The sequence below is a fragment of the Siphateles boraxobius genome, unplaced genomic scaffold (genome assembly GCF_051911475.1).
Source record: "Siphateles boraxobius isolate OS27281-9 unplaced genomic scaffold, OSU_SipBor_1 100, whole genome shotgun sequence".
Classification (NCBI taxonomy): Eukaryota; Metazoa; Chordata; class Actinopteri; order Cypriniformes; family Leuciscidae; genus Siphateles; species Siphateles boraxobius.
The window spans coordinates 562,392-587,272 of record NW_027508701.1 but is presented as its reverse complement, the minus strand read 5'-3'; the positions used below and the strand labels follow the sequence as shown (position 1 = coordinate 587,272).

At 39.1% G+C, this 24,881-nt stretch overlaps 1 protein-coding gene across 1 annotated transcript; it reads left to right on the top strand.

Moving 5' to 3' along the window:
• The first annotated feature begins 4,386 nt into the window (after window positions 1-4,386).
• On the top strand, window positions 4,387-9,396 carry LOC143747347 (T-lymphocyte surface antigen Ly-9). The gene is made up of 6 exons (XM_077240107.1): window positions 4,387-4,551; window positions 5,311-5,601; window positions 5,734-5,982; window positions 6,068-6,145; window positions 6,558-6,707; window positions 8,227-9,396. Exons 1-6 carry the CDS (start codon window positions 4,494-4,496, stop codon window positions 8,385-8,387), a joined length of 987 nt encoding a protein of 328 aa, XP_077096222.1. The 5' UTR covers window positions 4,387-4,493; the 3' UTR covers window positions 8,388-9,396.
• The last annotated feature ends 15,485 nt before the right edge of the window (window positions 9,397-24,881 follow it).

Here is a 24,881-nt window from a genome sequence, read left to right as displayed (position 1 = left end):
AGTTTCCCTCAGTGACGTTGTGATGCGCTGGATGGTCTTCACCGCATACTTTCATTAAGTTCTATGACCTAGACTTAAGTTCTACCCCTGGGGCACAGGTGCTCTCTTCCTCTGTGCGCTAGTTCTCACATGGCGGTCACTTGGTCCTATGGCGACGTGGGTATTAGCGCTCCCACAGCGTTTGACGCAGCTTGAGTTCCCTTGAAAGGGAATGTCTCGGTTACGTATTTAACCCTAGTTCGCTGATAGGGAACTAGACGCTGCGTCATTCCACCATACTCCCGGCATTCCCGCTAGCGCTTCCTTCAGGCCTATCAGAAGCTGTTGCGCTTGTGTTTATGGGATGCTTTATAGTTTCCTGGTCGATGACGTCACCCGTCTATGACGTTCCATCTCTCCATTGGGCTGATTCCATATGTGCTTCATGACGCACAACGCAGGGGCGTTCCCACCGCGTTTGACGCAGCGTCTCGTTCCCTATCAGGGAACTAGGGTTACATACGTAACCGAGACGTTTAGAGAGACATAGATGCTCCTACGTCCTTCTTTTTTAATTTAGAACGAAAAACTAAACATGTAAAAAAGATGTTGTTTTTAAAAGATAAGGATGGACACCTTGTTTCAGACCCGTAAAGGATGCGTAGACTCGCAGTGGATTTTTATACTGAACTATATTGTGCTGATTCCTTAAACGATCAATGCAGACATGAACTTTTACAAGATCTTACTGAGATATCTACAGAAAAAAAAAAAAAACTTTTGGAAGCATAACTTACTTTTAATGAACTGACCTCAGCAGTAATGGATCTCTCATCAGGGCGGGCACCAGGAATTGATGGGCTTCCTGACGAATTTTATAGACGCTTTTGGACTGTTATTGGTCATGATTTCTTTGAAGTTGCTCAGAAATGTATAAGTGAAGGATGTTTAACAAGAAGTTGTCAACGTGCTATTTTAACATTACTTCCAAAGAAGGGAGATTTGAAGCTACTAAAAAAGCGGAGACCTGTAGCTATCCTGTGTTCAGAATATAAGATTCTCTCTAAGTGTCTTGCTAAAAAGTTAAATGATGTAATGCATAAAATTATTCATACGGATCAATCATATTGTGTAAAGGGCAGATCTATTGCAGATAATTTACATCTGATGCGGGATCTGTATGACTATGCTTTTTACAACAATGTTGATGTTGGTTTTTTGTCAATGGACCAAGAAAAAGCCTTTAACAGAGTTGACCATAATTTCCTTTTTGAGACTCTTAAGGCTTTTGGATTTGGAGAAAATTTAATTTCATGGATAAAATTGCTTCATAATGAGGCAACTTGCTTGATAAAAATAGGTGGCGGTCTCAGTGTCCACATAAAGGTTCAGAGGGGTATTAGGCAAGGTTGCCCTAGTTCAGGGCAGCTTTACAGCATTGCTTTTGAGCCGCTACTCTGTAAATTAGGAAGATATTTAATGGGACTGTGAATCAGAGAAATAGATTCTTTCCTGTTTATGTCTGCATATGCAGATGATCTTAATAAGTGGTAATCAAGATGTTAATGTTGTTAAAAAGTGTTTAGAAACTTATGAAAAAGCATCCTCTGCTTAAGTTAATTGGGGCAAAAGTGTGGCAGTATGGTGTGGGCATGACAGTAATGGTCCCATTCTTCCTGAAGAATTGCAATGGGGAAGAGAAGGGTTTAAATATTTGGGGGTGTTTTTAGGATCTGAAGAAAAAAGGAAAAAGAATTGGGAGGGACTAGTGGAGAAAACATGTGCTCGCTTGTCTCGATGGAAATGGTTGCTCTTCCAGTTATCCTATAGGGGTAGTGGTTTGGTCTGTAATAACCTTATTGCTGCTACGTTATGTCATAAAATGATGATATTAGAACCTCCAGAAGAACTGATAATGGACATTCAGAAAAAACTAGTTGATTTTTTTTGGTCCGGGTTTCACTGGCTAAAAGCCACAGTACTTTATCTGCCCAGGACGGAGGGAGGTCAAGGACTCATTGACATCAGATCTAGAATTAAAGCTTTCAGACTTCAGACAGCTCAAAGACTCCTGTATGGTGAAGAAGTGAGCTGGCGTGGGGTAGCCCGTGGCCTCTTGAGAAGAGCGGGTAAAATGGGTTATGATCGTCAGCTGTTCTTAATGGACATTAATAAACTGGATTTAACTGGTCTGTCATCATTCTACAAGTCAATGTTGAGAGCGTGGACTCTTTTAAAAGTTTGCAGAGATCTAAATGGTGAACAGAGTCAGTGGTTACTGGAAGAACCCTTGATCTTTAACCCAAAAATTGATTTGGATGTTCTAAAATCAACTTCTGTGAGGCATGCTTTATGGTCTGCAAATATTGTAAAGATTGGACGCTTATTGACTGAAGATGGATGGACTCTGGCTACCAAGCTTGGCATAAGATCAGTCCGAGTTGTGCAGAGGCTGTTGAACCATATGAGTGCATGCCAGTGGACTGTAGAGACTCTTTATTTTTACACAAAAAAGAAAATGCTGTTTCTTCTTTCCCAGAACTGGATATTACAGCTGCGACTGGATTGTGGCAAGAAATTGAAGGTGGTATTCTATCCTTTAAGACATCTCAACTGGGGAGTTTCAGAGACATTGGGAAAAAAGCTACTTATATGCTGTGTGTAAAATTTCTCCATCTTCGTGGACTTGAAAATGTAAAAGAGTCTAAATGGACAGAATTTTTTGGACCAGACTCTTCCCCGAAAGGTAGCTGGAGGACCATGTACAAGCCCCCCTTTGAAAAAAGATCTGGAGACCTGCAGTGGTGCGTTGTACATGGTATTATAGCTACAAAAAGACTCGTAAAAGTAAAATAGGTGGTATGGGACTGTTGTAAACTTCTTCCTTCTTCAGTGTAGAAAAACTCAGAAGCGAAAAACCAGGAGACTTATTTAAGCAGGATTCTTTATTTGCTGTAGTCTGCTTCGTACCCAAGTCAAGTCAAGTCTAACTCAATATCTAAAAACACAGTGTTTTATCCTTCCAAAGGGGGAGGGATTTACATAAAAGGGGGGAGGCAATCTGAACAAAGCATGTAAATGTGAAGTACAGGGATCAGCCTTTTACTGGAAGTTCCACAGCCCTGATCTCGTCAGCATAACAGGGTGATTCAAATGTGAATATGCTAATCCAATCAGCCAGACTCTTCACCGACTGGGACAGTGGCTCCGAGAGCCATTAGAACAAAAGGTGAGAGTTTCAGTAATCTGCCCGACTGTATCACCCATCTTAATGGCCAGGAAGTGCATACAGACAAAAGCTAATGTCCGACATCTGAATTGCTTGACTTACAACAGAGAGATCGGGACTGGCAATGAATCTCTTACTGATAATTCAGATATCATCATTTATACTTCAAATTCTAAATTCAGTCTACTAAACTTTCTCAGTGTATATACTATTGTATTGGAGCCTAAAAACATTTCATAAATTTGTAACACTACAGGACAAACTGATGTGGTACTGATTTATGAAGGTTTGATGAAGTCTAGGTTAAGAATAGAATTTGAATATTATCGACTGAATGAGAATATTGAAGACTTCAAGTTTAAGTGGGCTATAAATAACTGTATTTGCGATGTTGACTACAATGGTAATTTACAAATGTATGTATACTATTATATGATGATAATGCTTGTACAAAGTTTTATGGGTGTTTGTTAATCTTTTCTTTTCTTGTTGGCTAAATAATTGATTGAAGATTGTTTTAAAATTTTGTGATTAAAGTTGTTCAAAGGTCTCTCTCTCTCTCTCTCTCTCTCTCTCTCTCTCTCTCTCTCTCTCTCTCTCTCTCTCTCTCTCTCACACACACACACACGCACACACGCACACACACACGCACACGCACACACACACACGCACACAAAATGTTGTGTTTTCATGTTTAATGGGGGCTCTGCATAGACGTAATGTTTTTTATACTGTACAAACTGTATTCTCTCCCATAACCTACCCATCACACAAAACTTTCTGCACTTTTACATTGTCAAAAAACATCACTTAATATGATTTATAAGCTGTTTTCCAGTCATGGGACAAAAAAAAATGTCCCCACAAAGTCAAAAATATCTCTGTGGGGAGATTTGGTTCCCGTAACCTATATCAGGTACACACACATATTTATATATTATGATACAAAGCATAAAAAAACATTGAACTCATTCTTTACATATGAGCTGATTAAAAAGTAATGATTTGTAAATTACAGTGACAATGAATGAAGAAGTCACTATTTGTATATAGACTATCAATATATTAACAATGCAGAGACTACAATATATAAACAATGAATTTTCTATAGTTTTATTCTCAACATACACAATAAGTATGATATAATTATAATGTCTGAATACTGTAATCACTGAATTACAGCGAGACTCGCACACACACTCCCAGAGACACACTTACAGGAAACTAAACCACTGAGAGCTTGACATCGTACAACAAAACTACTAACACACAGAGCTGCGCGAAAATGATGATCAACTTCACATTAATTTTCCTCTTCAATTTAATCTTCATATTCTCCTCTGGTAAGTTGTTGTTCAATCACATATATATATATATATATATATATATATATATATATATATATATATATATATATATATATGTGTGTGTGTATATATATATTGAAAAAGTTCAAAAGTTAATGTATTTCAGTAATTCAAATTAAAAGGTGAAACTAATATATTTAGTATATATATAACTATATACAAATGCATGATTCTACTTTTCAGAAGGCCGACATTTCTGTATTTAAAATCCTTTTTTTTTATGATTTCATGTAATATTCTAATTTTCTGAGATTTTGAATTTGGGGTTTTCATAATCATCAAAATTATAACTGTTGCACGATATTCTAATTTTTCGATTTTCACCTGTATATATTCTGTAATTGTCTGATTATAGACAAATGTTCTTCTTACTGAATTATCTGTTCACCAAATAAGAAATTAAATGTGTGGTTTTTGGTTTTGGATTCAATTTTAGTTTAATTTATCAGTCCTTAAAGTTGTTAAACAGAAACCCATTTTTTATCTGCATTTTTTCAGATTTTAGACATATTCTATTACTTCCGATCATATTTCATAGCATTCCACTTGGTTTCATATGAATAATTAATTCACCCATCCACGTGTTCCCCGTGTTAGACCTATTCCTTTGAGTAAAAGTGTTTTTAGATATTTAAGATTGTCTTTTGTGAATGTGTCAAATCAAGTCAGTAAAAGTGAACGGTCGTGTGTGCTTGATACACAACACAAAACTTTATGCACCACTTTATTTTTTAGGTAAATATGTATCCTCCTCATGTATCTACAAAGCAGTGGGTGAAAGAGTTGAGATTCCTCTGGATATTGGAGAATTACAAGAGGAAAGTCACCTGAGGTGGACACATAATGAAAGGAGGGTATATGACAGAAAGGGCTCAAATGTAAAGACACTTGATTTCAATGTCTCTCATCCTGGATCCTTGATCCTGGAGAACATACAGAAAAACCAATCTGGGAAGTACGAAGGCCAAGTCCACGACAAAGACGGAAAGTTGATAAAGAAAACCACACACCAGCTCTGTGTACAAGGTACGAACTAGCTTGTGGTCTGCTGCTATTCAAACCTGCTTTAATGTTATTTCTCTCCTCTCTTTTTGCCCGTTCAAAGCAAGACCAAGTGTGTGTCAGCATTGAGCCTTGTGTGTGTTGTATGTGTTTCAGAGCCAGTGCCTGAACCTACAGTCATGGTCGAGTGTGTAGACAAAGGAGTCAGTCTGAGCTGTAGTCCACTGAACACCAGTGAGGTTTTCGTGTCCTGGATGATAAACGGAGAGAAGTCCAACACGACGCGTGCCGTCTTACACGTCAGCTCGTCCGAGCTCAAACCTGGAGATATGTTCTCATGCACACTCGAAAACATGATCAGCAGAACGGCAGCTAAAGATGTTCAGCCAGTGTGCTCTGACACAGGTTATCCAGCAGAATAAATCACTTTACATGTTTATCCTCATGTATGACAACATTGGGTTAATTATATATTATAACCCTTTTAAAGGTCTCTATGCAACAAATGCCAAAGAAGACAAGAAAAGGAAAAAAGAAGAGAACAGCAACAACGAAAATAACAATGAGGGTAATTGTCTATTTTTGTCACAACGTTCCTCATGATCATGTTTTCTGTTATGAAGCTCACTTTATCAACCTTGATTGTTTCTTAAGTGAAATTATAAACACATATTACATGGAATTATATCATTATTGTTAAAATGTTCTTTTGCAAAAAAAAATTTTGATCAAATATGACATTTACATAACATATATTACAGTACTTTGGAATTCTTCATTCTAATTGGAATTCTAATCACAGAATTCTGAGAATAAATATTTTTTGTATAATGATGCTAAACTGTATAATTGAATGTTGTAATAGATGCTAGTTTTATGTTTCGCAAATCACTCTATGGTCTCATTCTCACATATTAAATTCATACCAAATTATAAATGATGGTGTTGAAAATGTTTGCTTTGATTTGATCCTTTATTAGATGTGTCTGAGAAGAAGTTGCTGTTTGGCTTAGATTTCTGGTGGATGCTGGTGATCCTGACCGGAGGAGCGGGTTTCCTGCTGGTCCTCTTCATCATCAGCCTCGTGTGTGTCTTTCGCTGCTGCAAACGAAACAAGAGGAAGGCCAAAAGTAAGAGCTGTCATGTGTTCAGTTTGAGTTCTGATCTGTTTTCTGTTCAGCTCATGTTTGAGTTTCTTTCTTCATCCTCTTGTCTGTTAATCAGGTCAGTTCTCCATTCTCTCCCTGTTTGTCACTATGGTTAAAAGCTAATTGATTTGAGTTCAGGTGTGTCTTGTCAATAATCTTGTTTGCCCATTCATTTAAGGGTACGTTTACACGACAACGATATGCTTGAAACTGAGAAGTTTTACCTTTGAGTTTCAAAACGATCCCCGTTCACACGGACCCGCGAAAACGACTAAAAACGCTGTATTCTGCTGCCCGGCCAGTAGATGGCGATGACAGTAGATGGCGATGAAACACTATATATTGAAAACGTAATACACATGTGCATGACGTCATCATCTTCAGAGATTTGCGTTTTTGTTCTTTACACGGACACCATTTTCAAAAACGTACACTTTAAAACCCGTTTTCAAAAGTTTGCGTCTTCAAGCACCCAAAACGCCACTGTCGTGTAAACGAACGGCCAAAACGCATAAAAAAGTTTTACGTTTTTAGTTGAAATCGGTGTCGTGCAAATAGCCGCTAAGCCCTCTGTTCCAGTCAGTCCCTTATCTAGCATTATTTCAGTTCTCTGTGATATGTGGTTTTACGTTTTCTTGTTCGGGTATTGGATTAAAGCCTCCTAAAGATCTCCTTCGTCGTGCGCTTGATTACAGCCAGCAGTGTTGTGCCTGAACGCGTTCATTGAACGATAGTTCATGAACTCGTTCATATTTTGGGCGAATGTGAACTGAACGTACTGTATTACTGCCTGATGAACGTTACTGTGAACTCGTTCATTCTGGTGTCAGTGAACGGCAGCTCTCTCAGTTTAACTTCGTTCAAAAGGGTGCCAGATTTCTATAGAGCCTTCCAGATGAAAACCCGGCTAAAACACACTGTAAACAGCTTAATATGTAGCAGATAAAACACCCAATCTAGCAACACCAGCCACCAGTGTCGCACCGCCGCATCGTCATCAACACAAAAAGCAGCAAGGAGGTGTCGTATGATCATTTAAATGAGTTTTATGACAAGGTCGTGAGGATGGGAAAAATCTTAAATTACATTTCTGTGCAAACTTTGCCCTCTGATAAAATAATTGCTGTCTGTGGTTCTATATGGGCTGTGGCAATAATTTTGAAAAATAATAGTTCGCAGCAACATATGGAAAAAAAGAACTATGAACTAGTTCAAAATTTTCAAGTATGACCTATGAACTGAACTAGTTCATTTTAAAATTTGTGAACTGACTTTGAACTAGTTCATGTAGAAAGTGAACTTTCCCAACACTGACAGCCACTTTATTCGTGACAGCTGAAAACACCCATTGGTAGGTCTGATTGAGGTAATAATGGGGTGTGTTTCACAACCACGCAAATAAGTATAGATGAAGCGTGGAAAACTAATATCAAATATTTGAATATTCTGAAAGTTCTCAAAGCAGTCGTTTGACGTTCTGCTGTCTCTGTCTGATCCACAGAGGAAGCTGAGTTTCGACTGGTCTCTCTGATGCCGGACTGCACAGATCAGCCTGATGTTGAGTACATGCAGAAAACTGACTCTCAGAGAGCGTCCAAAAGCATGCGTCCTCTTCCAGCTCTGCCCAGCCCTCGAGGGGCTCCTGCTCTTCCAGCCCAGTGAGAGAACAGCCTGGCCTTCCCGAGACTCTGAGACCAACACAACCAAAGCTGAAGGAAAAATACACCAGTCAAAACACACATCTACTCATTCTTCGTTTTTACAACTTTAAACAATTCAGGATAACTGTAAAGTCATCGATACAATGAAGTAGCACAAATGGAAGCCTTAAAAAGCTTCTTTGTCAAGATGTAATGGTTCTGTGTGTGTGTGTGTGTGTGTGTGTGTGTGTGTGTGTGTGTGTGTGTGTGTGTGTGTGTGTGTGTGTGTGTGTGTGTGTGTGTGTGTGTGTTTGTGTTTGTGTGTGTGTGTGTGTGTGTGTACCTGATATAGGTTACGGGAACCAAATGTCCCCCACACAGATATTTTGTGTGTGTGTGTTTTTAGTTTAGTCTCTAAGTTAGTTTGGGTATGTTTGAGTTTATATGGCTTTGTTTAACATATATCCACTTTTATTGTGAACAAACAGCATTTCTAGTTGCATAAGTATAGTGTATGTATCTCACACTGAATCTAGGTCATTTCCGTAGATTATATGGGGATCTATGTGAAGTTTTGTGATTGGGCTCAGCGAGACCACCTTTGTACTTGCAAGCACAACAGACTTTTTGCACTTTTCCTGTTTTAACTGATGTCACTGAATTGTGGTTGAGTTCAGAAAACAGCGTAACACAGATCTCTCACACACATTCAGTTCAGTAGACCTTTAAGAACCTTTCAAATGTCCTGCACACTTACTGTTCAATGGCCTTAAGCAACACAATTGAACAAAAACAAATTTACGTAAAAGGTAGATTTTTTATTCATGAAACAGAAATGGATCCACTTTATGAAAAGTGTGCCCTTAGTGTCACCCGCCCCAAAGCCAAAGCATAAGTGACACAGAGGTTTCTCACATGTGGTAAGTGTAAATGTGACTCTGACACATGGTTTGAATGTGTGAATATGTGGGTACATGTGCTTTCCTCTTTTCATATTCTGATCTCTTATTAAAACGTACTTGAATTTTCCATTGAATGCCTCCACATGACTCATGAACAATCAAATGAATAAACACATTATTGCGTAAGTCTTGCACCCAACTGAAAAGTGAGTGGGATGTGGTTTTTCAAGCAGTCGCAAGGTTAACCAGTCAGGGTTTTGCCCTGACAGTCTTGTCTCTGTTCAATGTTTCTTTGGCTGCGTTTACACTTGGCATGAACATGCGACCTGTATCCGGATGTTGTCCACATACACATTGAAAAGACAAGTGTAAACGCGCTTCTGATCAGAATGTTATCCGATCAGCGTGTCCAGATTCGGAGGTGGTCAAGGACGCATTGTGATCGGATCTCAGTGTAATGTAAACGCAATCCAGCCATCGTGTCTGCATTCACAGGTGGACGTCATACAAATCCCCGCCCAGTCTCCCCGCGTGGCTGTCAGAAAATAATGGCCAGACGCAGTTTAGACAAGAAATGAAACTTATTTGAACCTTACAATAAACGTCAATCTTTAAAACAGTTTATTTAACCTTACATGATAGGCTATACTATGTGTGTCATTTTTCATTTTAATTTTGCAACATTATCTGAACGAGGCGATCGCCTGTAGTCTAGCCTACAATCAGTCATGATCTTAATGAAGAGCTGCACGCTGCTTTGCCAGAGGAATAAACGGAATCGTTTTTTTTTTTTAATGTTTTTAAATGTTGACTGTTTTCATTGTTTCAGCATGTTTATCAATCTCCCATTTCTGTCAATATAGTCATTGCACTCTATAAGCTTAAACCCAGATGATCGATGTGACTTTAACATGATCAACCCAGTTATTTTTGTATGATCAACTCTGGAAGTATTCCTTCGTTCAAAAAAACTAATTTGATCTAATTACTGGAGATTGAAAGTAAAGTGAGTGAGTGAAAGCAATTTGGACATTGTTTAATTTTTATAATCTTTACTCTTAATCTGGTGTCGTGCCACACACCTAATTTATGCAGGAAACAGAAATACAATCGGTTATCCAGATACAGAGGCTACTTAATGTCAACAAATGTAAGCGCACCATGTCCTGATTGGCTAATGATCCGATCTGCTTGATCGGATCATGGTGATCGCATGTTAATGCCAAGTGTAAACGCAGTCTTGGTTTGTCTTGTGTCTGGGGTGTATTCCAGAAAGCAAGGTTAACTTACCGTCAGATAAACCTTGAACTCTTGGTTGGTTAACCCCAAACTTGCTTACTCTGGGTATGTCGGTTCCAAAACACCTATGTTGAGTTAGTTTAATCAACCTCCTATTGGTAACCCAGAGTTAATGCACGCGCACGGCGAGTACATAAAGACATTTTCAATGGATCGCCGATTTCAGGAGTCACCATGGAAACCAAGGGAGAAAAAAGGCGAGCTACATACGATACTTCGGTGAAACTGAGTTGGAGGTTTTAATGCTTGCTTATGAAGATTATAAGCCCATTATAACAAAAAAAAAAAAAAAAGCAATACTGCTGCATCAGCAAAAGAAAGTTGGCTTGGCAAATAATAATGGACAGAGTAAATGCGTGAGTTTAGAAAATTATAAATGGGGTATTTTCCCCTTGTGAGTCACAAAAATATGGGAAAATACCCCATTTGTAATTTGTGACGCAAAAATTCTTTGGGGGCATGTAGTAAATGTAGACAAGTATTTACTTGTTGGCCTCCATACATTTCTTAATATTACAGTAGTAATTTGCATAATTGGCTAGTATATTGTTTTATCAGGTGTAATCCTTCTGGAGCCAGAAGAAGTGTAAGCCAAGTCAAAATGAAACACAAAAACATTCTCCGGCAAGGTAATATTTTCTAAACTTACTAAACTTGTTACAGACGCCATGTAATTTAGTATTAAATGTAATTTAGTTTTCTATGTAGCCAATAGAAAGAAGGCTGAGGCCAGTAAAACAGGTGGGGGTCCACTCCACCATCCCTCACCCCAGCTGAGGAGCTGGCACTGTCCCTTAATAAAGGGCGACCTGTGGCCGATGGGATTCCAGGGGGCAGTTCGTCAGACTCAGCTACCAAGACAAGTAGCTTAGTAAAATCAGGTTTACCATATTAATACTTATGTTTATTGATAATACTTATGTTTACCTACTGTTTTTGTCAGTGTTTTAATAAAGAAAATCATCAACACTGTCACCATTTTGAATTCATTTTACAGTCATTGATTCCTTTGTGCAGTATGCATGCTGCTTTGACTGCATATGCGGTATACTGTAATCTTATTACTAGTACTTAGATGTTCCTAATGTCCTTCTTTATTAGTTGTATTTGTTTAAGAATATACATTGAGTATTGAATATGCATGATTGTCTTATTGGTTTAATTATCTTGCAGTTGCTGATGGCCACATTGTATTGTTGGATCCTCCTGCAACACCACACTCTGTCACAGTTGAAAGTGATTATTGTCTTTAGGTTTCTGTTTGCTAGACCAAGCATCCTTCCTTATTTTCACTGTAGGATGATGATGAAGAGACCACTTCTGCTGTGAAAGAGACAGAAAATGTGGGGAGGCCCATAGAGGTATGATGCATAGAATGCATTCCTCCTTTTTTACATAAGAGAATAAATAAATTGTCATTTTACAGAATATGGCAGGAGATTTTAATACAGATGAGGGTCCATCTACCTCCACACAGAATCTTAGCAGTGTAAGAAATGTTCTGCAGTTCTCCTTCCTCATTTAAATATTTGGTCTGTGTTTGTATTAAAGACTTTTTCAGTATTTCTAGTTGCCTGCCATAAAACTGTATAAGGTCCACCTTCAAAATCAAATCAGAAAAAGTGACATGGAGATGGACCTTATACAGCTTCAAATGGCGGAGAAAAGGCTTAACCTAGAAAAGGCCAGACTTGAAATTGAATTGCTGGAGCACAGGCTTAAGGTGGGAAACATATGTGAACATTAATCTGTTATTTGTTGTTGATTGAAATCTAAAGCAATAAATACAAATGTCTTTTGTTACAGGAAATAAAGAAACAATGAACAACACTTGACTGTTAACTGGTTTTAATTAAAGTGATTTTGGCAAATCATGTCTCATACCACCCTGCCATCTCTTTGGTCTACCGGGTCCACTGGGTTCCTCTTGGCCAAATATTACCTAGTTAGTGGGGACCAGTAATGAGGGTGATTTAATGGTTTAAACACCCAAACATTTAGCACCCAAAAAATCTATTGTCACCTGCACATTGATGCTATGGATTGACTTCCTATTAACATAGTCTACTTCATTGACTGAAGGAGCTTTAATGGGAATGTGGATTCCATCAATGCCCCCAATCACATTTGGGAACCCTGAAATTTAGATTAGAAACATTTAAAATTATTGTGACTGTATAAAGTAGGGTTAGATTAAGTAGTGCTATTTAACTAAAATGGTCAGGGCACACCATGTTCTGTCACCTCTCTGAAACAAACTAACTCTGGAACATAACCTGCTCCGTAGCAGGTTAAGTTCAGAGAGTGAGTTGCTATGACTACTAACATACCCTGAAAGTTACCTCCGTTTTTGGAACCGAAAGTTGAGGTTATCCGCTTACTTACTCTTAAACATACCCGGGTATGTCACATAACCTGCTTTCTGGAATAGACCCCTGAGCACATGGCTTTGTCTTTGGTTTGTGTTGGCCATTTGCTCCTCTTGTACCACCTCCTTGTTTCCCATTACCACGCCCCCTTGTTTAGTCCACGTCTGGTCCTTGTTTCACTAATTGTGCTCACCTGATCCTCATGTGCTCCTTTCCCTCATGTCTCTGCTGCAGTGTTGGGCAAGCTACTTTGGCCCTGTTTACACGAGAACGATTCTGGGTGAAAACATAAAAATATTTTATCGGATGTGCCTTTCGTTTACACGGCGACGGCGTTTTGGAGGCTTAAAAACGCAAAAAAGTGAAACCACCCTCCAGAGTGGAAATCTTAAAAACGAAAAAAACGATCCACCGTCGCGTTCCCATCTAAACAGTAAAAACACAAATCTGCTCACTGTGGCTCTCGTCGCGTACGTGTTTACGTCACAGGCAAGAAAACAGGAAAAAACAGGAAAACAGGAAATACAGGAAAAAAAACCCAATATGTCGGATTATTTCCGTACGTCGGACCTTCCAGTTGTCCTAGCGGCTCTGATAAACGTACGAGTCTTTTCAGCAGTTGTACAAAATATTCTCAGATATTGGTGTTGTTGTGTGGCAGTGCTTCACATCGCCACCTAGCCGCCTGGAGTGCATACTACATCGAATTTCACACACTTTTGCGTCATCATATGCACGCGGATTCCCCCCGATAACGCTCGTCTAAACGCAGAATAAAAAGTGATAACGCAACGCCACTTTTGCGTTTTCTCGTCAGATCGTTTCCGTGTAAACAAAGCCTTATAAAATGTAGTGAGCTAAGCTAGCAGTTACTCTACATTAAATATAGCTTCACTAGACTGAAGCTACCACCCTGGGAAATGTAGCAAGCTAAGCTACAGCAATATGGCAAAAGTAGTTTACTACATCTAAAGCTACTTTTTCAAATTTAATTTTTATATTGAACCAACTTAATTCAAAGTCAGTGCTATCTCAGTGATCAATAAAATTGTCAATCAAACATATAGGCAGGCATAATTTGTCAGTTCAATTGTTTATTCAACAACTGTTCCAAACCAATTTGGCAAAAAAACAACAAAAAAAAAACATAACTATATAAAACCATGAAATCCCTATGAAATCTGTTTTATTTTTCCCACATTCCAAATTCAGTTTTATTTTGTTTTCATTTTTCTGGAATCCCATTTTAATGGTTAAATAACATTTTAGTAATCAAAAACGTGTAATTAATTGAAATCATGAAACGTATATAATTTAACAATAATTTATTAACATTTTTAAATAAATTAAATTTTAAGGGCTCTATAAAATAGTTTTTTTAATGGTTTAAATTGTAATGACCAATTATTTAAAATGTAGGCCTAATGATTTAAGCAAAACTTTCTTCAAAGGTTAAAACCAACCTTTTATTTTGACAGGTTGCCATGTAGCTAGACCTTTGAGTCTCTGTTTTTTTTTTTTTTGATATGACGATAGTTTTTCTCAAATCGAGCTAAAATGCTGCTAAAGTGACTCTCAGAGCGGCTGTGTAGATGAAGTTCATCGATCCATTACTGAAAACATCGCAAGCATCATGGGTGCTTCAGTGTGAGGTAAATGAATCCGCGTGTCTGAGCCATTCATTCACAGAGACAAGCAGAACATGCATGATTACTTTTTAAATACTCTTTAAGCGGTTTAATATTCACAGACACTAGTCTATATCGCGATTTTATTTAAGTTTAGGCTACTTACCTTCTTTTCATCCAAGATCCGACAAATTCCGTGAAATTCCGCGTTATACAGTAAATATTGTTTTTATGCATGGATATCGCAATTCAGTCCATGTTTTCCGTATTGCGGTAACTTAATGAAATCATATGGCCCTATGGTTGCCAACCACCGTAAAACAAGAAGAAGTCACCGTCACTAACTGATCCAGCATCAGTGATACTTAGCAGTTGTATTTCCGATTTGAGCTTGAGCTTTAGAAATGCTTGGGAAAATGTAACGTTAGCTTGTGTGGACGCTACCGCACTACTTGGTCAAAAAAAGACCTTCGCTACTGAAATGCTATTTGATTCAGAAAACAGCGACGCTACCACCACGCTACTGAGAAATGTAGTTAAACTAGTAGCACCACTACTTGTAGCGACGCTACTGCCCAACACTGCTCTGCTGGTAGTTGCATGTGTATGTAGTGGAAGAGATTCTTGCTTGTCTGCTGTTCAGAGTTTCTCTACCCTGCTCCTGAAGGACCCCCAACACTGCATGCTTTCTTTGTCTCCCTAATCAAACACACCTGATTAAACTCATCAGCTCATTATCACATACCCATTTGATAATGAGATAGTGTTGGGGGTCCTTCAGGAGCAGGGTTGAGAAACACTGGACCGTGTCTCCTGCCAGTTCTAGTTTTTGCATTTTATTCTTTTGAATTTGCTTTATTCTAGTTCCAGTCTTTTGCTCTAGGTTTCTCAAGCCTTATTTTTTGGTTTCTATTTTTGATTTTGGTTTCCAGCCTCCGGATCCTCAAGCTACTGCCTGATCTCCAGTCATTTATCTGGTGGTTTATCTCATCTCCTCGATTCTCCATCATAGCCTTGCCTGGGTTGGATCTCATCTGTCTTCCCTTTCACCTGTTGACTGCCCTGACCTACTGTTTGGATCATACTCAATTTTAACCATCCCTACCGTGTCTTGTCAATAAAATTCCATCCCTTGCTCTTACTCCTTTAGACTGCTCTGACAAAACCTGACATAACCTGGTTATGTGAGAGGTAATTGAGACATGCTGGTATCACATTTCCACATCTTTTCTAAATTAATAAAATCAACCTCATGAATATGCACCTTTCTAAGTGTTTTTGCATGTTTCTTTAAAACTTTGTTTTCTTATCTATGTAGCTAATAGTATAGCTAATAAGAATAACTTCCTTATGACTGCCAAACGTTCTAAACCCACTATCCACCTTATTCTGCTCTAAACAATGCGCGCCGCCATGACGACGACTCCGGTTGCCTACTTCCGGTTCGTACTGTATTAGCAGTAAAAACTTTTTAGAAACTGGGTGCTTTGAGCATAACATAAAAAGGAGAGAATGCCTATGTCCGGTTCGTATCAGCTACATTCAATGCCAGAGAGTAGACGTTTTTGGTTAGCTACGCTAAAACTGAAGCATCCAACGAAAAAGGTGTAATACGTTACCAGTAGGGATGGGCATTTCAAGCAAAAATAATATTCGAAGATCGCTGGGTATTATTCAATTATTATTCGAAAATCGCCCCCCTCCATCACATCACGCACACATGCATGTATAGGCTATAGGCTACACACCAGAGCATGTGAGCAAAGCGGAGCAGTGTGACGCTTAAATATAAGTTAAACAAAAAAAACTAAACATACGTTTTATATTTACATAAGTTATATTTAACTTATGTTATATTTAAACATAAGTTTCACAATATAATGTTTTATTTTTTTTATTATTTGAAAAGGGAACCGCATGAGATGAGTCAGATATGATCATAAGGTGCCCAATATATCGGAAAACTTTTGGAATGGCTCAGACATGATTTTGACCACTTATTAAGTTTTGTTTTGTAGAAAGCCTTTCTTTAAAGTGATTTTAATTTAGTATAAATTGTATCTTCTTTTTTAATCAATGTTTTATCAACAAATTGCCTGGAATAATTCATGAGAAGCCAAATATAGTAGATATACAGGACACGGAGGAGCGGGCGCGTGAACTGGAGCGTGTCTTATTAATCAATGAATGCATAGACCTAATCTTTACTTTTGCCGTTTTTTTTGTGGCAAGCTTATGTGTGTATTGAGATGGAGAATAGGCAATATATTACGAAAATGCTCATTATGGTTTAGCATTCTCTCCCATATAGTATACATAGTTCCAACCCAACTTCAGTCGTGCACGGGAAGGGGCAGCCCTACTTACTTCACATATTTTCTAACCAGTACATCACTGCGGCGTTCTGAGCAAGCACCGCTTAATCTTCATAAAGCTTCGAACCGGAAAAGGACAACCGGCTTCCGGTTCAAACCCGCTATGAATCATGGGTAAATTCGTTATACAGGAAAAAGGTGGATACGTATCGCGATTCTCTCATGGCATACGAACACGCCCCGCCCCCTGTTACCCCGGCTCATTGGACCTCATGTCTTATGTGTGGCTACACAACGAATTCAGTTTTGTAGCCTAAACACCATTAACACCATATAATAGCAAGCTCCGTGTTTTGTTACTTTCAATAATAAGCAAGGTTACTTTCAAATTCTGTCTATTTGATCATGAAATTCAAACATTAAATGCCGTTTTGGCGCTCTTTGATGTGGCGTGACAGATCGCTGTACTAGCTCCTCATTTCAAGGGCAGCGCGGAGCTCGAGTAAACGCGATCATCTCTTCCTCAGTTACAGAATAAACATGAATGGACACCTGAAGGTATGTTGAAAGATACAGCATACTTACTGAAAGACATCATAACTCGTTTAATCGCTCAATCAGTGTTTCAGCAGCGGAAAGACGTCAATAAAACAGCTTAGTTTGTCATAGCACTAAATTACCTCAGCAGGCAAGCCATCATCCAGTTCCTAGAGAAATGAACTCTTGCACTAAATAAATGCACTATATTAGCCTATATATTATATATTATATTTTAATGATATCTTGATTATTTAATGTATGTTTAACATATCTTTCTTGAAAATGACAGCAACTGTGTAAATTAGGCTATTATATTTCAATAACGAATTAGAGTAAGTTAATGCAAAAACTGCCTTATGTATAATTTACGTGTTTTCATACAATGTGTTGGGTGTTGATTATATAAAAAATAATAGCATCTGAATTTAGGCTAAAAGTCTAGGCTCTGTTGTTAACCTTTTAATGTTACAGTAATGTGCAGCACTAGCATAGCCAGAAAAGTGTCTCTGTGTGTGCATAAGAAAAACTGGGTGTGCCACATTTATTGTCAGATTAATGTGCAAAAAAAACTTCACCCGGCGTATCACTAACTTTACAGAATAGACTGGGCTGATGTGTAAAACTATACTCAGGCTCGCCACAGAAACATACTAGCCTACTATATAAAATATAGCTCAGGGCTCAACATTAAGGCTTTTCATGTGCTTGTTTGAACAAGTAAATCAGTCAATCATTTGTCCAAGTAAAAAATTCTGAGAGCATCTCTCTGTAGGCGAGGGCGTGGTTAGCTGGTACCCTCTGACGGAGGGACCTCAACTTCCAATAGGAAAATTCAACTGCAGTAGCCACCGTTCAACCTGAAGAGGGCAGCACTCAGACGTTTTTTACACAATATATTGTGGAATTAAAACACTTTAAACACAAATGTAAAAAAATGTACTCGAATCAATGAACACCATTCGTGAAGCTCCATTCTTACAGATCATTAACTAAAAAAGTTGTTTTATTGTTTTGTACCCTTTAATCGGTCATTGAATCTTTGACTCAACCGATTCATTCAAAGCGCTGAATCATTCAGTAATGCGGTTATGTGTTCCGGTGAGATACGCTGGTGCTCTGCTGCGATCTTTCTTTTGAACTATTTTCGCTGCTCAAATAGAACAAAAACAGTCAATATTGTGTCTAAAATGTCAGTGACTTGACATTAATTACTTGTTTATTGAACTGTCATATGAAATCAGTGTCACATTTTCAATTGTGATGGTATTCAGCACTCGTGATTCTGTGATGTTGCTTAACTGTATCATATGTTATAAATATAAAAACCCCACATGATTTTTTAACCGCTGTATGTTCATTAAGTTTTTTTGTGTGAACTGCGCTCATTGTTTCCATTTCTCCTCATGAGGCTGTGAGAGCCTCAACAGCACTTGTTACCGTCAGACAGTCAGCGGCTGTTTGCGGATTGTTTGGCAGTTTGAATGTTGGCAGATATTTTTTAACGATAATAATTAAAAAATTAAAATACATTTTAAATGTACAAATATTGTATGTAAACAACAATAGTCCAAGTTTAGAAAAACATTTTTATTAAGACTTTAAAAAATAATTCTGCATCTATTTTTAGGTGTGCCAGCTGCCTCTGTGGTTGGCACCGGCACACCCGTGGCTATACCTATGATGTCCAGTCCATTAAACCCCTTTTTTTTTAAATAAGCAATTTTAGCTTTCTAAACCCCACCGAACCGAACCGAGACATAAAAACCGTGGGAAGAACCGAACCGTCAGTTTTGTGGTATCGTTACACCCCTAGTTTCCTCGCTATTGATAGAGTTCGTGATCAATCTAGAGCAGGGGTTGGTTAAGTAAGTTGGGCATCGGTCCAAAAAAAAAAAAATGCCACTTGATGGTGGGCCAGAACATAGTCAAAGGATAATTAAAAAAATTAATTGATGAAAAATGCTACTAAAATTGCCTGTGATTGACTATTAGTGTCTTTTGTAACTGGCAGTGAGCTGTTGCTCAGTGTTAAATCCTGTAGTAGGAAAGGACAAAAACCCACTTTTGTATGGCGCTGTCTGGGTTTTACACTGAAAGAATGAATAAAGCAGTCGTGACAAGTAACCTGGCAAGTATTTTCAATCACCAAATTGCAACACAGACCGCGTTGCTAAAACATACATATGTGGGAGATGTGGAATGGATAAAAATAACTAAAAAATAAATAAAAGAGGACTTGAATGATTAATGGCATGTTTGAGTCATGCTCTCAACTGTTTTATTTCCTCTTTCCATATTGTGAATAATAAATGAGTATCATTTTAATTTGCTTGATAGACAATGGAGCCTAACTTATTGTAATAATTATTTTACGTAGACTACTTTTACACTCATAATTATTCCTTGGCATCCTCACGTACTAAACTGCATTTGTTTTATTGTTTGCGTGCTGGAGGTATGCTATTATGTTGAGTGCAGAGTGATGTTAACATTTAAGTGAGCTGGTGAGAGAAAATGGCATTATCAAAGAGTCAAAAGAGGAAAGTTGACATCGAAAGTAGGGCATACAAAGAAGAATGGAAAGACAACCATGCGTTTATCCTACCTAGTTTTGTGAATCTTATCTGCAACGAAGCGATCCACAGACTCTTTTAAAACTTTCCATCTCATCTTTGGACCCTGCATTACCAAACATTTCTTATGAAACTTATTTAAACATAACATGACAACATTTGTACAATGTAACTGATGTTTAGATTAACATCTTTCCCTCATGTTCTTTTTCTCTATCTTATTTATTTATATATTTTAGTCATTGTTCTTTTCTTTTTGTATTCTGATGACATTGTATACAATATACAAAATGTATTTACAATATGTTCAAAGTTGTATGTCATAAGCATGTAATCTCTGTATTTTTTGCAAAAAAATAAAATAAAACAAAAATAAAATAAAATAAAAGTAGACTTTTAGTACTTTTTAATAGTATTTTTTATATTTGCATGTGTTTTCTTCTGTTGAGGCGCGTTGAGCTCTCTCGGCCACCGTACTTCTCAAATGAAAGCTCTCAATTGATCTCAAAATCAAACATTGCTGCAGAAACGTTCTCATATTTTCATATTTATTCGCATATTTATTAGGCAAAATCACTAAAGACAAAGTTTTTGTGAGTAACTGTTGTTGATATGACAGATCTATTTCAGTCAGAACCAACCACTATCAAAATAATCTGACTGCGTGCACAGGCCAAATATTATTGCTGGCGGGCCAGTTTTGGCCCCGTGGGCCGAAAGAAAGAAAGAAAAAAAGACCCAACTTCATATTCTTCGTCACAATTGGTTCTGCCCGGCTCCAAGTCTCCTTTGCCGCAATTGGTTCTGCCCAGGTTGTGGAAATGTGAAACAAACTAAACAAGACAAGATCATGACATGTTCTGCCTAATTTCATAGTCATGTTCTGGTTAATTTCATTGTTATTGTTTTACCAGTTTCTGTTAGCCTGAGTTCTCATTTGTTTGTTACCATTGTTTTTTGATTAGTTTCTCACCTGTTCCTTGTTTTGTTGATTGCCATCTTCAACGTATTTAAGTCCTCAGTTTTCTCTGTTCATTTTTCGGCATCTATAAGGGTAAACTTCTATTGTTTTCTCGATCTCTGTGTTCATTAAAGATCTCTTTTGTGGCAAGCAGGGTGAGGCAGAGGGCCGTGAGAGAGGGGTGTGAGGCCGGTGGCGTGATTACTAATGAGCGTCACCTGCATGCCGCATCGGTCTCATATCTCTCACGGAGGAGCTTCGGAAGCATAAAAGGAGGAGCAAAGACAGAGAAGGACAAGAGAGGACCAGGCCTGGACTTTACGTTGTGTTTTGTTTATGTGTGTGCTGCAGACGTCCGTGAGGGGCTGCCACATTTACTTTTGTTTTGTGTTTATTTATTTTATGATTATTAAAGTTTGTTAAACGCTCGCCGGTTCCCGCCTCCTTCCCATAACAACTAACCTTTGTTACATCTTTGTTCTGTCATTCTGCGTTACGTATGGTCTTTGTTAGATTTACTACGCGCTACCTCTGACACCTACCAGCGTCATCGTTCATAAATCCTCTCCTGTGGCCTCTTGGGATAGTAAAGTGTCCATCGTATGAACATTTCAGAATCCCGCCGGAAGAAGTAGTGTTAGGGCAGCTCCTATAGCTGCCGACGGCTTGGTTATACAACGCACGATTTACGCACATCAACAGTCTTGTAGTCGATAACTCTCCGGTTACTTTATTAATCAAAACATTTACATACTTTAGACAGTGAACATCCAACTTTGTGTGGTAAAAACTGTATGCGTTCCCCCACCAAGCCCTCTAACTCTACGTGTAAAACACCGGTTTAAAAACCCTCTTTGCACATACTGCCCCCACCTGGTGACAGCCAGAAATACATAAACATTAACACTGGCTCCAACAAGTAGGTCATCTGGGTACTTTTTGCCTTCTCTTTTATGAATACCGTGAATTCGGGCATACTTCTGTCTTTTCGCCTCGATTTCTTGCGCAGCTCTTGATTAGCTGGTTCAGATGTGTTTAATTGGGGTTGGAGCTAAATTTTGCTGGACAGTGGCCCTCCAGGAGCAGATTTGAACGCCCCTGATTTAAATTCTCTCCTCCCATACATTTTGCATCTGAATGGGAAAGCCATAAAAATAAATAACTGTGCCCACGCCTTTTCGTCTTAATTTTTTTTTCACTGCATGTCTTTAGTAAATCCTGACAGTAGTTTTTAATGCCAAAAGAGGGTTTGCGCTGGTGCAAGCTGTTTGTAAATCTGGCCCCTAGTAGTATTTATATGCATCTTAAAAGCATCTCCTTTGGCAAATTGTGATTTTTTTAACAAACAGATGAAATATTGAATTTAATATATTTTAAAATGTAATTTATTAATTTGATGTCAAGCTGAAAAGTTAAGCGGAAGACTCCACTTATGCTCTTATGCACTTATGAATCTTCAGGATCATTTGATGAATAGAAAGTTAAAAAGAACATCATTCATTTGAACAATTAATACATCCTAGCTGAAAAGTATTGATTTCTTTAAAAAAAAAAAAATTTGTCATACCCATTACCATGCCAATCACTCCGAGAGTTGTCATGACAGAAATACAAAGTTCTGGCATTAAACTCGAGATGGTGCAGGCTAATAGGTCCTTTTACTCACCTGTTCATAATCAAAATGCAGTGCAGCGCTCTTTAAGAAACCTTCCCCAACTCCACCTGTATAGATCTGCTATGGGAAATTAATGTACGCTATATTGTACAGCAGCAGCATGTCTTACTTGCTCACAGCATCGTGTTGTGTATGTACTGGCAGTAGCAAGTCTGTACTTGCTCTGCCGCAGCAGCAATAATCTACAGCAGCAGCAGTAAAAACAGCAGCAGCAGCGTAGCAGATCTATTCCGTCAAGACCAAGCATAGAACATTGTCATACCCATTACCATGCAAGTACACGGATCTGCTTGTGCGCGAGGTTAAAGCACGCAAGCAGACCATCTATGGGACAAGCCGGATTCCACCATATCTTTATGTACACATCATCATCTTCTGGCCAGGTCTCGGGGGCAGCAGTCCAAGCAGAGAGGCCTAGACTTTCGATGTGGAGGAGCAAACCTGACAACCTCCGGCCCCTGGGTACGCCTAGAAATTCTGTCCATAAAAATTATGAACAGAACCAGTGACAAAGGGCAGCCCTGCCGGAGTCCAACATGCACCAGGAACAAGTCTGACTTACTGACGGCAGTGCGAACCAAGCTCCTGCTCCAGTCGTACAGGGATCGGACAGCCCTTAGCAAAGGGCCCCGGACCCCATAGTCCCAGAGCACCCTCCACAGGACGTCGCGAGGGACACAGTTGAATGCCTTCTTCAAATCCACAAAGCACATGTGGATTGGTTGGGCAAACTCCCATGAACCCTCCAGCACCCTGGAGAGGGTATAGAGCTGGTCCAGTGTTCCACGACGAAAGCCGCACTGTTCCTCCTGAATCAGAGGTTCTACTATCGGCCGAATTCTCCTCTCCAGTACCCTGGCATAGACTTTCCCGGGGAGGCTGAGCAGTGTGATCCCCCTGTGGTTGGAACACACCCTCCGGTCCCCCTTCTTAAAAAGAGGGACCACCAACCCAGTCTGCTAGCCCAAAGGTTCTGTCCCTGACCGCCTGCCAATGTTGCAGAGGCATGTCAGCCAAGACAGCCCCACAACATCCAGACACTTGAGGCACTCAGGGCGGATCTCATCCACCCCCGGTGCCTTGTCACCGAGGAGCTTCTTGACTACCTCAGTGACTTCAGCTTAGGTGATGGGCGAGTCCACCTCCGAGCCCTCAGCCACGTGTCGGTGGGATTAAGAAGATCCTCAAAGTATTCCTTCCACTGTCTGACGATATCCCTAGTTGAGGTCAACAGCTGCCCGCCTCCACTGTAAACAGTGTTGGTAGGGCACTGCTTCCCTCTCCTGAGGCGCTGGACGGTTTGCCAGAATCTCGGGCAAACGTTCACAACAGACCCTCACAGTATGTTTGGGTCTGCCGAGTCTGTCCAGCTTGCTCCCTGGCCAACGGATCCAACTCACCACCAGGTGGTGATCAGTTGACACCTCCGCCCCTCTCTTCACCCGAGTAAATAACAAAAAAATACAGCGCCATTGACCAACTAAAACCTGGTCTAAAGTCAATGGCGCTGTATTTTTTTTTTATTTAAAGAGCGCATCAGTAATATGCGCCTTCAGGTGGGTCTGTATATCTCAGTTGTTTCAAAATAGCAACACGCCAACAATCCACCTGAACACACCTGGTTTTCAGACCAGCAGCCCATGGACACACAAATGCATGTCCTATTTAAACACGTGGCGCAGGATGTGAAAATTAAAACTGCGTTGGGCTGAAACTAGCAAAAAACACTTGCGTCGCCTGGCTCTGCATTGCGCCGGGTGTATGATAGGGACTATAGAATGAGAGAAACTGTGAATATATGGAATGGAATTCTGAATATATGGATTGAAACTTGAATATATGGAATGAAAGTCTGAGTGTTTGGAATGAAAGTCTGAATATTTGGAATAAAAGTCTGAATATATTGAAGGGGACTCTGAATATATGTTATGAAACTAGCAAAGTAGCAGCAATCCTAAGTAATGATGAGCTACAGCAATGCATGCATAGGGAAAAATACTGGTAACCATATTCAGTACAGTTCTACTAATGAAGAAATTCATTGACTATTTCATTGTGAAAGACTGAATGGCCTGAATCTCTCAGGCCTGGAAGTTCCTTTTTATCAGGCATACATAAATACAGAAGGAAACATGCCTTCCACCAAACAGGGAGCACCCACAGAAGCCCCTATATACAAGTGATGCAGTATGTGCATTCCAAATGTGCATACCATGCACTTGTATATTAGTTTCTACCTGGAGTGCTATTTCAG